At 43.7% G+C, this 14,548-nt stretch overlaps 1 protein-coding gene across 3 annotated transcripts in view; it reads left to right on the forward strand.

The window, feature by feature from the left end:
• Positions 1-14,548, forward strand: part of KLHL29 (kelch like family member 29) — an 878,960-nt gene that overhangs the window by 763,729 nt on the left and 100,683 nt on the right. For all 3 annotated transcript variants that reach the window (XM_077291500.1, XM_077291501.1, XM_077291502.1), the window contains one exon: positions 2,544-2,724. In XM_077291500.1, coding sequence (XP_077147615.1) covers positions 2,544-2,724 — 181 coding nt within the window. The remainder of the gene's footprint in view (positions 1-2,543; positions 2,725-14,548) is intronic.

Raw genomic sequence — 14,548 nt, forward strand, 5'->3', positions numbered from 1 at the left:
GAAGCAAAACTGAAGGAAGACATTTTTGTGGGACTGGATATTGGGAAACTCATGAAGGACAATGTGTTCAAAACAACAATGAAAGCTGTTGAGAAAATGGCTTGGAATTCTTTTAAAGAAGTCATGAAGACATTTCTACGTAACAATAAAGATCTAAAATTTAAGACCATCATCGAGAATATGCTGAAACGCTTCAAAGCCTTGGGTTGTCTGATCAAATTGCAGCGACTTTTTTTTATATTACTATTTGGACTACTTTCCTGAAAACCTTGGTGCTGTTAGGCTAGGTTCAGATTGCGTTAGGGCAATCCGTGTAGCGCTAAGCGCTAGCGGATTGCGCTAACACAATGTCTTTTTAGGGGTCACGTTAAACGTCCCCGCTAGCGCAGATCCCCGATCTGCCAGAGCGGGGAACAGACCTCGGGCGCGCCACAAAAGAACAGCACATCGCTAGCGCGTGCCGAAAATGGCACGCGCTAGCAATGCGCTTTAACATTGCTGGCAATGGGAGCGCTAACGGACGCGTTGCACGGCGTTAGTTTCGCCGTGCAACGCTGTCCGTTAGCGCTCACACTAAAACGCAATGAGAACCTAGCCTAAGTGAATAGCAAGGAGAAAGATTTCATCAGGATATCGAGGCGATGGAATGACGATACCAAGGTGATGGAGGACTACTGCTGGATGCATTACAGAGTAGATCCGCAGGCCTTCTATAAGAGAAAAGGTATCAAAAGAAGCTTTGAAGAGAAAAGTAGAAGGCACAAGAATTAATTTCCAATAAAGTTGTAGAATGAATGTTCAATCATTTTTTATATAATATAGTGCACATTTTTGGTTACAATGAAAAAATGTTCTTGTTCATCTCGCTTGTACCTAAAATCACACACATTTTGTGCAAAATCCAATGGTTAACAATATAAGTGTTTTTTTTTTAAATCAGGGCATAAGAAAACATAAGAATCAATTACTGGACTTGAAAAAAATTAATAAACCCAAATTTTGCATACCTGTGTAATGTCTCTGTTCTGCGGTTCTTCTCCAAAAAAGTAAAAAAAATATAAACAATTCTACTCACCATTTCCCCCCTACCATATCATGTGGCATCCTCTTCTATAGCCGGCGCAGAAGCAGATGTTTTCAGCGTGCAAGAGACGGGCTGCGCAGGACGTCACTGCCATGCACCGCCAGTGACTTGCCCATGGACGTCAGCTGCTGGCCTCTGATTGGCTGGCAGCATGTATTACGGTGCAGGAACCAGGCAGGTCTTTGTGCCGCAATATATTTCACCTGAATGTGCGTCTGAGGGTGCACATCCTGCTGAAATAGGTGCTGGCATTGGCGAGCCCCCTACTGCACGGGCCCGATCATTATGCCCCTGACCTTGAGCTACCAATAATAAATGTTCGTTTTTGCCATAAGCTCTCTCTCCTGAATCCACACATGCAATTGTGATCTGAATGGGTAAAGGGGACTACACCGTTGCCAGACATATCGGACAGACAAATCTGACAGCAGCTTAAGTCCTCCATGAAAAAAGATCAATCATGTCAAAATCCAGCTGCTGAATTACCCTCTTGTTTACATCTGGCATCGGGAGAGCTGGGAAGCCCCCATACAATTGGACTGTCCTGCCAAAATTGTCAGGTTTGGCAAAAATGAACTAACGTACAGTATATGCCCAACCTAAGACAGCCAAACCATAGATACAACTCAACAACACCAAGTTTTCATTTTTGAGTTACCACTCGTTTTGAAAACTCAATGTACAGATAGACATACCTAGATCTTTTCTGGTAACTTAATCCAAAGATTGGTCAAAATTTTGGTCTACTTATTCTACCAACAAGCACCCATACATACCCACTAGGAGTGCTTTTTGCCACACAGAAAATGTTGAAGAGCTAAAACTGGTCATCATTGCTCGTAATTAGATCCATAGAGGCAAATCTTAGTCTATTGCCTTGAGGTCATGAGCTTAAAGCCAACCGGAGAAATAAGTGCATGAAGCTTACATCCTCTCTGTGTTATCACGTATGCTTTGTAAGCAATTCCTTCTAGATTGTAGTCTAATTACACCCAAAATACTCATTAAGTCACTTTATTTGCTTTGATATGTCGATAGAGAAACATATTCCCTACTTTTTGCTGCAGATCAGACGTTGATAGAATAGCACCATCTAGTGGTCTGATAATTGAGAAAAATGCTAACCCGTTTTTTCCTTTTTCATTAACATTTGACCTTAGATTTACCCAACTTTTTCTTGTACACTAAGAGCAGTGAGTCCTCTTCCAGTCCCTGGACTCTCTATTAGCTGCTAGTATATCAGAAGGATCTACTTCCTTATTCTATCAGACTACAAAAGGATCAAGTCACGACACAGAGATTTCTTACATGTCAGCAAATCCCTGTATGACAAACCAAGCACGTATGAATTTCAGTATAGTAGGTTACAGCTCCCCAATTTCATCATAGAGTTCTGAGCTTTATATAAAATATGTAAATTACATGTTCCTACTCAATAACCTTTCTCCGTACCCTCTAGGTGGCATGGAATCCGGGGTCACACTTGCAGACGTGTGGTGCTATATGTCTTTACTTGATAACTGGAATCTGGTCTCCAGGATGATCGTTCCAAGGTGTCGGCACAACAGCCTTGTGTATGATGGCAAAATCTATACAATAGGTGGCCTCGGTGTAGCCGGCAATGTTGACCATGTTGAAAGGTAAGAGATTGTTTTATACGTATTTCTTTTGAAATGATTTGTTGCAGAACCGTTATGATATGTTCCTTTCAATGATCGATCGCTGGTGACAAATTGAAAATAAGTTCCTCACTATTCTGCAACTTCACCTCTCCATACTGCTGGGGCCAAACCTTGACTTTGAGCCTTGAGGAGTACTTGGTCAATAGCCTAGTTAGACACCAGAGCAGAGTCTGCTTAAAGTTATTAGCCATGGGTGGCTTTTCTTTGCCCCTGTGAGGTTTTCTCCTTTTAGATTTTACCATAGAATGTAGCTTTCTTTAAAAAAAATTATTGGCATCCAACGTAAAGTTCTATTTTTCGCAAAATTCAACACAATGTCTAATACAAAGATCTTTTTTGATAACATTTTTGTGTTCTAGAGATGGTCTTGAATGAACCGTCGTATAAGAAGTGGTTGTCAAAAATAAGCACCGACTATGACCTTGTTTCACTATTCATCCAACGCTGAGGGCCACAGCTTCCAATAAGAATTTGAAACCTAGATGATTCTGGGCAAACAATCTAATTAGACAGCAGAGCTGGGTTTCTTTAAGTTTTGGCAAGAGATGGCTCTTTGTTACGAGTCATTTTCTGTCTAGATTCAGAATACTATTAACCATAATATGTATTTTTCTTTAAAAGTAATTGTTAAATTTCCATCCAAGACAAAGATCTTATCTTGACTAGATTCTTGTGTAGCAGTGATGATAATTAGTGAACCCTTTTATGAAACGTGGTTATCAAAAATAGGAAAGAAATATTACCTGGTTTCACTATTCGGCCAACAATGACAGCCACAGTCTCCATTTAGACTTTAGGCCCTGAAGGGATTCTTGACCAACAGCCTAGTTAGACACCAGAGCGAAGCTGGGTTTCTTCAAGTTTTCGGCAGCAGTGGTTTTACTTTTACTCTTGTGGGGCTTTCTTCTTCTAGATTTGGCATATTATTAGCCATAGGTTGTGGTTTTCTTTAAAAATTGACTGGTCAATTGCCCTCAAAGTCCAACACGTAGATCTTTTCTTGACAAGATTCTTGTGTAACAGAGAAGATCTTGAGTGATCCCCAGTAATAGAAGTGGTTATCAAAAATAGGCACAACTATAACCTGTTGTCAGTTTTTGACCAATATTGACGGCCACAGCCTCTGATTAAACTATGAGCCCTGGTAGATTCTTGGGCAACGATCTAGTGAGACACCTGAGCAGACCTGGGTTTATGCAAGTTTTGGTCAGGAGTGGCCTTTCGTTGACTATTGTGGAGCTTTATCCTTCTAAATTTGGCTTAATATTGGCCAAAGGACTTAGGTTTTTTTTTTTTAGTAATTGGTAAATTGTGATCCAAAGTCTTTTCTTGCATGGATTCTTGTCGAGCAATGATAATCTTGAGGGAGCTGTAGCGTGAGAAGTTGTTATCAAAAACAGGCAAGGACTATGACATAGTGGCAGTATTCAGCTATCGCTGAAGACCACAGCTTCCAATTAGTTCAATTAATGTCCATATTTTCACGAACTCCACCATTTGTGAAGCTCCACTCTTTGGGACATTCATATTTGCTAAACTTAGAAAATGTTTCTTCTTCTCAAAAAGGAACCATATTTAGCAAATGTTTAATTCATGTTGGTTAAGATTGACTTCTTTGTGACAGATTTAGTGTATCCATAAATATCTCACCCCACCGTGGTATATTATTTGTGGAGATCGGGCAAATATAGATGTTCCATCTGTGCAGTAATGAACATTTTAATTAGCTAATATCAAAACTTTGGGTTACTGTGTGAATTTGCTCGTAGGATCTCCCGCTGGGTCCTCAAGGCCCCAGTAAGAGGCTGCAAAAGGAGTTAAAGTCTGTCCAATTAGGGCGTTTTTTACATAATATCCCACCGAGCCCCGGTTTCTATATCTTTGCATTACTCAACAGGGACCCTGTAAACCTTTCTGATGGGATTTGCAAGGCTTGAAGTTATAATTAATCTGCAGTTATCTGTGCGCTGATTTATGAGCAGAGACAGCACGGGAAAAAACAGACTAATATTATACGTCCCATCTGGTTTATTCTTTGAGATCAAATATTTTTACAGAGAAAAAAAAAAAGAGGGGGTTAATTGGATTTTCTAATCTGACTTTTTGATGTGCCTATGGCCATAAAATTGACATTCTGAACAAAATTATGCCACAAGGCAATTACTGAGGGAAATTCACACACGGAGCCTCGTGCATTCGACCTACTGGTTAAATGATGGTGAAGAGGATGCTCAAACTTATCATTTCTGGTGAAGAGGAACACATACTACAGGGATATTAAAAAATATGCAAAAAAACAACAAATGTGTTAAGAAATACTTATACTGACCTGGTAATTCCTCCTCCATGCTGCTGATCCAGGAGGACCCTGATGGTTCATCACTTGACCATGCACATGTGACCGCAGTTGGCCATCGTTGACCTCAGTGGAGATGCCTGCAGGTACTGCACATGAACACTGAGGCCAGTGATCGGCTGCATTTGTCATGCACACACGGTCGGCCCATCATCACTGCAGGTCAAGTGAAAGACCACCAGGGACCTCCGAAATCTTAGCGCTGGAGAGGCATCAAATTATAATAAGTTTTGAGGTTTTATTTTCTTTAGTTCTTGGTTAAAATATTGAGATACAGTGTTTAAAATCACTTTACTTTTACCCATGGTCATATTGGACCATCTGAGGACCACATGGACTACCATACCATTGGTGATCACTTTATTATGTCCTCTTCTCAACCCGTCTACAGTATCTTTACCAGCACAAGAAAGACATCTTACATTTCTCAGGAAATGACAGGTAAAGAATGGTACTATTAAATGGAACCTGTCAGCAGGATCGTGCACGGTAGCCTACACACAGTGTCAGGTCGGCGCCGTTATACTGATTACAATGATACCTGATGATGAAATCCGTCTTGTGGTTGTTGTGTAATCTTTATTTTCAGTTTTGAGTTAATGATATGCCCGTGCTGATCCCTCACTGACCTGCCTCCTATTTTACATAATAAATATTATATGTACATACTGAAAAAAAAAATACTGCAGGAAGGCGCCAGACGTGGCACCTGCGCTGCAGCATAATCGCAGGGTGGCATCGTGGCTCAGTGGATAGCATTGCAGCCTTGCAGCAGTGATGGGGTCCTGGGTTGAAATCCCACCAAGGACAACATCTGTAAGGAGTTTGTATGTTCTCCCCGTGTTTGTGTGGGTTTCCTCCGGGTTCTCCGGTTTCCTCCCACACTCCAAAGACATACTGATAGGGATTGTGAGCCCCATTGGGGAGAGTGCCAATAATCTCTGTAAAGCGCTGTGGAATTAATGGTGCTGTATAAATGAGTAAAATAAATTAGTAAAAAATGTAACTAAATGTGTACTGTATTATGGTTGAGGTTATCCTGATATTCCCTAAAAAATCCATTTGAAAATGGCGCCCACCGCGCCTCTGCACAGTAGCAGCTATCAGTGTATATAAAGGTGATCCAATAGCTGATATTGCGCTGGCGGTTCCATCTTGCTAGAGAAAAAAAAATCCACCTCCAAGATGGCGCCGGCGTCTGGGTCCGCCAGCGTCATCTTGCTAGAGAGGAAAAAAGTTTCCCCACCCAAGATGCCTGCGCAGTAGCAGTTCTCATTGCCCATAACAACTGAAAAGTGCTTTTAGTGCAAATACTAGTGTAGTATATCCAGGTACTGCAAGTATTCTCTGACTCTGTAATATGCATCTATTCTTATTTAGTTGGCAGTTCCTGTTTCTCTACATCCTATTGGCACGATAGGTGCTGGAACTTCCTTTCACTCCTTTTATGCATGCCTTGCTTCTGTCATTGTCAAATGATTTACCTGCCCTGAAATTAATGCTTGCCTCTCCTCTTAGGACTGCATGTAGTTTGATAGGCGAAAAAGAGCAGGGAGACAAAGAATTAACCCCACTACCTTTGGAGAAACAAAGACCCTCCCCCTACTTCCTGTAAAGAGACAAAGACCTTCCCCCTACTTCCTGTAAAGAGACAAAGACCCTCCCCCTACTTCCTGTAAAGAGACAAAGACCCTCCCCCTACTTCCTGTAAAGAGACAAAGACATTCCTCAATTCCTGTAAAGATACAAAGACCGGCCCCACTTCCTGTGGAGAGACACAGACCCACACTCGCTTCTTGTAGTCCTCTCATTGTCATTGCTGCAAAATGTGGATTACACTTAACAACAGGCAGAAAACAGAAACTTATACAGATAAAGAGACCTAGTGACCAGCACTTTGGAGCGAGAAACATAGTTTTGGGGGATAAAAACACAATTTTTAGATTGTATATTCATTATATTATCTATCAAATGAGATCAAGGTGTCTAAAAGTCCTGGGACCAATTAGTCAAAGCTCCCAAATGTCATGGATCCAGCAGGATGGTCCAGATTTGGGGGAGCTATACCCCTGTCTCAGGAGGTCAGTGCAATGTCTCTGGATTCGAACACCCAACATGTTGCATTGGAGGCAGGAACAAAAGCTACAGTATGAGCCCCAGGCTGCATTGTGTAGCTTGGAAAACTCTATTTGGATCTGGATTAGATAAACAAAAAAAAAAGTGGTGCTACAAAATATCTCACAAATATACTAACTTTATTAAATATAAAATATAACGGATTTAGTTAAAAAAAACAAGAGGTTGAATGGAGGGCTAACAACAACCCTCCAAGGGTTATAAACAGTATAGAATTAAAAGCTACAAGAAGCAAAATATACACAAACCCTGCAGTAACTAAATAAGTAAAAAGCAAAATTGCAATTAAATTACACAGGGTTCTTAGTAATACTGTTTTTGATCAAAAATAGCATAAAAGCCATCCCACTGTCGACAAGGTGACCCTGATCGGGACGGTCCTACGCTGTCTAATAATGTCAGAGTTGACCTCAATGTGTGAATAAGGACAGAAAAAAGGACCAGGTCCCGACTTGTGGACACCAGTCTAGGGAAGTCTTTCTTTAAATATTATTTCCAGCTCAGGAGAGGGAGGCCACAACCCGGCTTGCACAGAATGCAAAAATACAACGAAAAAAACCCCACAAAAATTGAGCTTGATTTAAGTTGGTATACATGCAGCACATAAACGCATGTTCACATTGGCCATAAAGCACACAAAACCTAGAAGAAGGAAAATATACACAAACCCTGCTGTAATTAAATAAGTATAAAGCAAAATTGCATTTAAATAGCACAGGGTTCTTAGTAATACTGTTTTTGATAACAAAAATAGCATAAAAGCCATCCCACTGTCGACAAGGTGACCCTTACAGGCAAACTTACATAGTAATAATGTGGAGCCCTGTTAGGTGTGTAGCCCTGTGCCCCAATGCGTGTTTCACCAAGCTTCATCAGGGTCCATGTTCATGACACAGACTAGATGGAACATTTTTTATGGGTTTTTTTATAGTACAAAATAAATAAATGTGTTTTTTTTTTTACATGCGTTTCTTCAGGCTTCCCATAGAAGATTATATGAAAAAGAATGTACCAAAACCACAGAGTTCAGCAGTGTATTTGGACACACAATGGGTGAAGTTTTCATTAAATCACTACTTTGCTTCTACAGTTAGGCTGTGTTGAAGGTACCGTATATACTCGAGTATAAGCCAAGCCGAGGCACCTAATTTTACCACAAAAAATGGGAAAATTTATTGACTCGAGTATAAGTCGGATATACATTGTCCCCTTATCCCTATCCTAGTATGCATGGCTCCTCATCCCCATCCTGCTATGCATGGCTCCTCATCCCCATCCTGGTATGCACGACCTTCTCATCCCCATCCTGATCTGCATGGCTCCTCATCCCCATCGTGGTCTGCATGTTCCTCATCCCTATCCTGGTATGCATGGCCCCCTCATCCCAATGCTGGTCTGCATGGCCGTCTCATCCCTATCCTGGTCTGCATGACCCCCTCATCCCTATCCTTGTCTGCATGGCTCCTCATCCCTATCCTGGTATGCATGGTCCCCTCATCCCTATCCTTGTCTGCATGGCTCCTCATCCCTATCCTGGTATACATGGCACCCTCATCCCCATCCTGGTCTGCATGGCCGTCTCATCCCTATCCTGGTCTGCATGACCCCCTCATCCCTATCCTTGTCTGCATGGCTCCTCATCCCTATCCTGGTATGCATGGTCCCCTCATCCCTATCCTGGTATGCATGGTCCCCTCATCCCTATCCTTGTCTGCATGGCTCCTCATCCCTATCCTGGTATGCATGGCCCCCTCATCCCTATCCTGGTCTACATGGCTCCTCATCCCTATCCTTGTCTGCATGGCTCCTCATCCCCATCGTGGTCTGCATGGCGCCTCATCCCTATTCTGGTCTGCATGATCCCCTCATCCCTATGCTTGTCTGCATGGCTCCTCATCCCTATCCTGGTCTGCATGGCACCCTCATCCCCATCCTGGTCTGCATGGCCCCCTCATCCCTATCCTGGTCTGCATGGCCCCCTCATCCCCATCCTGGTCTGCATGGCTCTTCATCCCTATCCTGGTCTGCATGGCCCCCTCATCCCTATCCTGGTCTGCATGGCCCCCTCATCCCTATCCTGGTCTGCATGGCACCCTCATCCCCATCCTGGTCTGCATGGCCCCCTCATCCCTATCCTGGCCTGCATGGCCCCCTCATCCCCATCCTGGTCTGCATGGCTCTTCATCCCTATCCTGGTCTGCATGGCCCCCTCATCCCTATCCTGGTCTGCATGGCCCCCTCATCCCTATCCTGGTATGCATGGCCCCCTCATCCCTATCCTGGTCTGCATGGCACCCTCATCCCCATCCTGGTCTGCATGCCCCCTCATCCCTATCCTGGTCTGCATGGCCCCCTCATCCCCATCCTGGTCTGCATGGCTCTTCATCCCTATCCTGGTCTGCATGGCCCCCTCATCCCTATCCTGGTCTGCATGGCCCCCTCATCCCTATCCTGGTCTGCATGGCACCCTCATCCCCATCCTGGTCTGCATGGCCCCCTCATCCCTATCCTGGCCTGCATGGCCCCCTCATCCCCATCCTGGTCTGCATGGCTCTTCATCCCTATCCTGGTCTGCATGGCCCCCTCATCCCTATCCTGGTCTGCATGGCCCCCTCATCCCTATCCTGGTCTGCATGGCCCCCTCATCCCTATCCTGGTCTGCATGGCACCCTCATCCCCATCCTGGTCTGCATGGCCCCCTCATCCCTATCCTGGTCTGCATGGCCCCCTCATCCCCATCCTGGTCTGCATGGCTCTTCATCCCTATCCTGGTCTGCATGGCCCCCTCATCCCCATCCTGGTCTGCATGGCTCTTCATCCCTATCCTGTTATGCATGACCCCCTCATCCCTATCCTAGTCTGCATGGCGCCTCATCCCCATCCTGGTCTGCATGGCCCCCTCATCCCCATCCTGGTCTGCATGGCGCCTCATCCCCATCCTGGTCTGCATGGCTCCTCATCCCCATCCTGGTCTGCATGGCGCCTCATCCCCATCCTGGTCTGCATGGCTCCTTATCCCTATCCTTGTGTGCATAGCCCCCATCAAAACACATTAAAAAACATTTAAAAAAAATGATACTTACCTTCCTGCGCTCCCTCGTGGTGTCTTTTTCCGGTGCCAGCAGCTACTTTATGCTTGTAAGCAGCACATAGCAGTGACGTCATGAGGACAGCTGCTTAAATACTCACTACTCTCCAACCTGAGACTATGTGCGTGGTGCTGGCATTTCTTCTGTGGTGTTGCTATCAGTGTGTCAAGAATGGGAGAAGAGGGTTGCATTGACAATCCAACACAATGGGCAGCACTTTGAACACATTTTATAAGTGGTCATAAACTTGGAAATAACTCCTGAAAGAATAAAGTTACAAAAAAACAAGCACACCACTGTTTTTGTTGTGAAATTCCTTCCTGCTGTCCCGGGCAGTCTGCTGGATGTCCTTCACTGCCACCACGCACCATCTGACATCTCCTCCTGCAAGGGTAGAAAGAAAAGTAAATATACAGTACAGACCAAAAGTTTGGACACACCTCAGTTAAATATTTTTCTGTATTTTCATGACCATGAAAATTGTACATTCACACTGAAGGCATCAAAACTATGAATTAACACATGTGGAATTATATACTTAACAAAAAAGTGTGAAACAACTGAAATTATGTCTTATATTCTAGGTTCTTCAAAGTAGCCACCTTTTGCTTTGATGACTGCTTTGCACACTCTTGGCCTTCTCTTAATGAGCTTCAAGAGGTAGTCACCGGGAATGGTCTTCCAACAATCTTGAAGGAGTTCCCAGAGATGCTTAGCACTTGTTGGCCCTTTTGCCTTCACTCTGCGGTCCAGCTCACCCCAAACCATCTCGATTGGGTTCAGGTCTGGTGACTGTGGAGGCCAGGTCATCTGGCGTAGCACCCCATCACTCTCCTTCTTGGTCAAATTGACCCTCCACAGCCTGGAGGTGTGTTTAGGGTCATTGTCCTGTTGAAAAATAAACGATGGTCCAACTAAACGCAAACCGGATGGAATAGCATGCCGCTGCAAGATGCTGTGGTAGCCATGCTGGTCCAGTGTGCCTTCAATTTTGAATAAATCCCCAACAGTGTCACCGGCAAAGCCCCCCCACACCATCACACCTCCTCCTCCATGCTTCACGGTGGGAACCAGGCATGTAGAGTCCATCCGTTCACCTTTTCTGCGTCACACAAAGACACGGTGGTTGGAACCAAAGATCTCAAATTTCGACTCATCAGACCAATGCACAGATTTCCACTGGTCTAATGTTCATTCCTAGTGTTCTTTAGCCCAAACAAGTCTCTTCTGCTTGTTGCCTGTCCTTAGCAGTGGTTTCCTAGTAGCTATTTTACCATGAAGGCCTGCTGCACAAAGTCTCCTCTTAGCAGTTGTTGTAGAGATGTGTCTGCTGCTAGAACTCTGTGCGGCATTGACCTGGTCTCTAATCTGAGCTGCTGTTAACCTGCGATTTCTGAGGCTGGTGACTCGGATAAACTTATGCTCAGAAGCAGAGGTGACTCTTGGTCTTCCTTTCCTGGGGCGGTCCTCATGTGAGCCAGTTTTTTTGTAGCGCTTGATGGTTTTTGCCACTGCACTTGTGGACACTTTCAAAGTTTTCCACATTTTTCGGACTGACTGACCTTCATTTCTTAAAGCAATGATGGCCACTCGTTTTTCTTTACTTAGCTGCTTTTTTCTTGCCATAATACAAATTCTAACAGTCTATTCAGTAGGACTATCAGCTGTGTATCCACCAGACTTCTGCACAACACAACTGATGGTCACAACCCCATTTATAAGGCAAGAAATCCCACTTATTAAACGTGACAGGGCACACCTGTGAAGTGAAAACCATTCCCGGTGACTACCTCTTGAAGCTCATCAAGAGAATGCCAAGAGTGTGCAAAGTAGTCATCAAAGCTAAAGGTGGCTACTTTGAAGAACCTAGAATATAAGACATAATTTCAGTTGTTTCACACTTTTTTGTTAAGTATATAATTCCACATGTGTTAATTCATAGTTTTGATGCCTTCAGTGTGAATGTACAATTTTCATAGTCATGAAAATACTGAGAAATCTTTAAATGAGAAGGTGTGTCCAAACTTTTGGTCTGTACTGTATGTGGCTAGGGAATGCTGTCCAATTTGCCACGGCACGCATAGCGAACCACATGATTTGTCCTTTCTATTCTGTAAAAGTTGGGAGGCCTGATTTAAGCATTTCACTCTGGATCAACCCTTGAAATTGTTGGGTCCTCTAGGACAATTGCTCAAAGACAGAAGTCCAACATCTATTAATTCAGAACTCCCTAATAGTTCCCTTTGAAAATGGGTTTCCCATCCCTGACGACCCATTTACTTTCAGGCCTGAGTATCTATGATTCCCATACGAGCAGAACATGGTTAAGAAATTAGACTAATAGGAAATGCATCTGCTCCATTACTTCTAGAAGGCTCGTTGAACGATAGGATGAAAATAATTCAGACACTTTCCTAATGTTCTTGGCCTTCTGGTGAGCAGCTCCTGTAATAAATAGAGGGAAAACATGTTAGCTGACAATTACAGTCTCAAGTTATGTTTTTAAGATCAGCGTGACTTTTCACTAAAACAATTGCCAATTCCATCCCGACAGCTGTGTCCCATCATGGGTGAAATCTCATTTTAGATGGTAAATCGAGCAGCCTCTGGTTGTCCTATTGACTTTGCTCATCGCCTGTGCAAGGTCCAAGTGACACCTACTGGTGAGCCGCGTACTTCATCTCCTGCCTGGCTCTCCGACACGAGCTTGGCTGACGTTTCCCTCAGTTCCCTGGCCGCGTTCGATTGTGAATATTGAAATGAGCCAAACCCTAAGCAAACAGGCAGTAATAAAAGGCTTGGCCGTCCATCCGTGTAGGAGAAAAACACAATCTGCAGCATTTATTTTCTTTCAAACTTGCACTTTATAATAAGATGGAGGGTCAAGAGTCTGTATCATATCCAACACCTCAAGAGCCCGCACGTCCTCTGTCAGCCATCTTGTTCTTGGCGTCTTTTTTCCTGGATGTGCTGGTGAATATTCCACCTTTCCCAGATTTAGTCAGTTTTGGAAGAGAAAAATCATTCTTTTACAAAATAAAGGAAATATTCTGAACACTCTGTACCGGTAAGAAAGGTTTGACGTCCAATTATTCCACAGTTTAAAGTCAACATATTAACAGGTGGAAAATAAAACATTTGTTAATTAGAACCACAAAAAAGTATTTACTTCCATTTTATATATATACTAGCTGAAGAGCCCGGCGTTGCCCGGGAATAGTAACTAACTGTGGTTACGACTTTTAACGGCAGCAGTTAAGGGGCCTTATTCCTCCTTTTTACACAGCCTCCTCCTGCACCTCACGCTCCTTCTTTATACGCAGCATTTTTCTGCAGCACAGCTTTTCTCCTTTATAGTCGCCTCCTCCGGCAGCTCCTCACACTCTTCTTCCATATACAATTGGAAACACTTGATCCCGAGAGAAATTGAACGAATTGCAATAAAGCGTATCGTATACACGGCCTACTTCTTCTGCAGCACCACACTTTTCTCCTTTACACCTCATTCACACGTTATTTGGTCAGTATTTTTACATCAGTATTGGTAAGCTAAAACTTGGAGTAAAACAATCAGAGGAAAAGTTTTTTAGAAACATGTCAACACTTCTGTATTTTTCTCTCACTCGTGGTTTTGGCTTATAAATACTGAGGTAAAATATTGACCAAATACTGAACATGTGAATGTGGCCTTATACACAGCCTCCACCTGCAGCGCTTCACTCTTCTCTATACACAGCCTCATACTGCAGCAGCACCTCACTTCTCTCATTTTCCCATCACGCCTCTCATTTTCCCCTCACTCCTCTCATTTCCCCCTTCACAGCTGTCATTTTGACCTCACACCTGTCATTTTCCAATCACTGCACTATTTTTCCCTCTCTGCTCTTATTTTCCACTCACACCTTTTCATTTTCACCTCACACCTCTCATTTTGCCCTCACTCCACTATTTTCCCTCACTTCTCTCATTTTACCCCTCACTCCTCTGATCTTCCCCTCACTCCTCTCATTTTCCCCTCACTTCTCTCATTTTACCCTTACTCCTCTCATTTTCCCCTCACTTCTCTCATTTTCCCCTCACTCCTCTCATTTTCACCTTACTCCTCTCATTTTCACCTCACTCCTCTCTTCCCGACATGTGCACAGCAACTTCCTGTTATGAGCACAGTGGTGTAATCCATGAGGCTGCTCCCTTTCCCTTG

Source organism: Ranitomeya variabilis, chromosome 2 (genome assembly GCF_051348905.1).
Source record: "Ranitomeya variabilis isolate aRanVar5 chromosome 2, aRanVar5.hap1, whole genome shotgun sequence".
Taxonomy (NCBI): Eukaryota; Metazoa; Chordata; class Amphibia; order Anura; family Dendrobatidae; genus Ranitomeya; species Ranitomeya variabilis.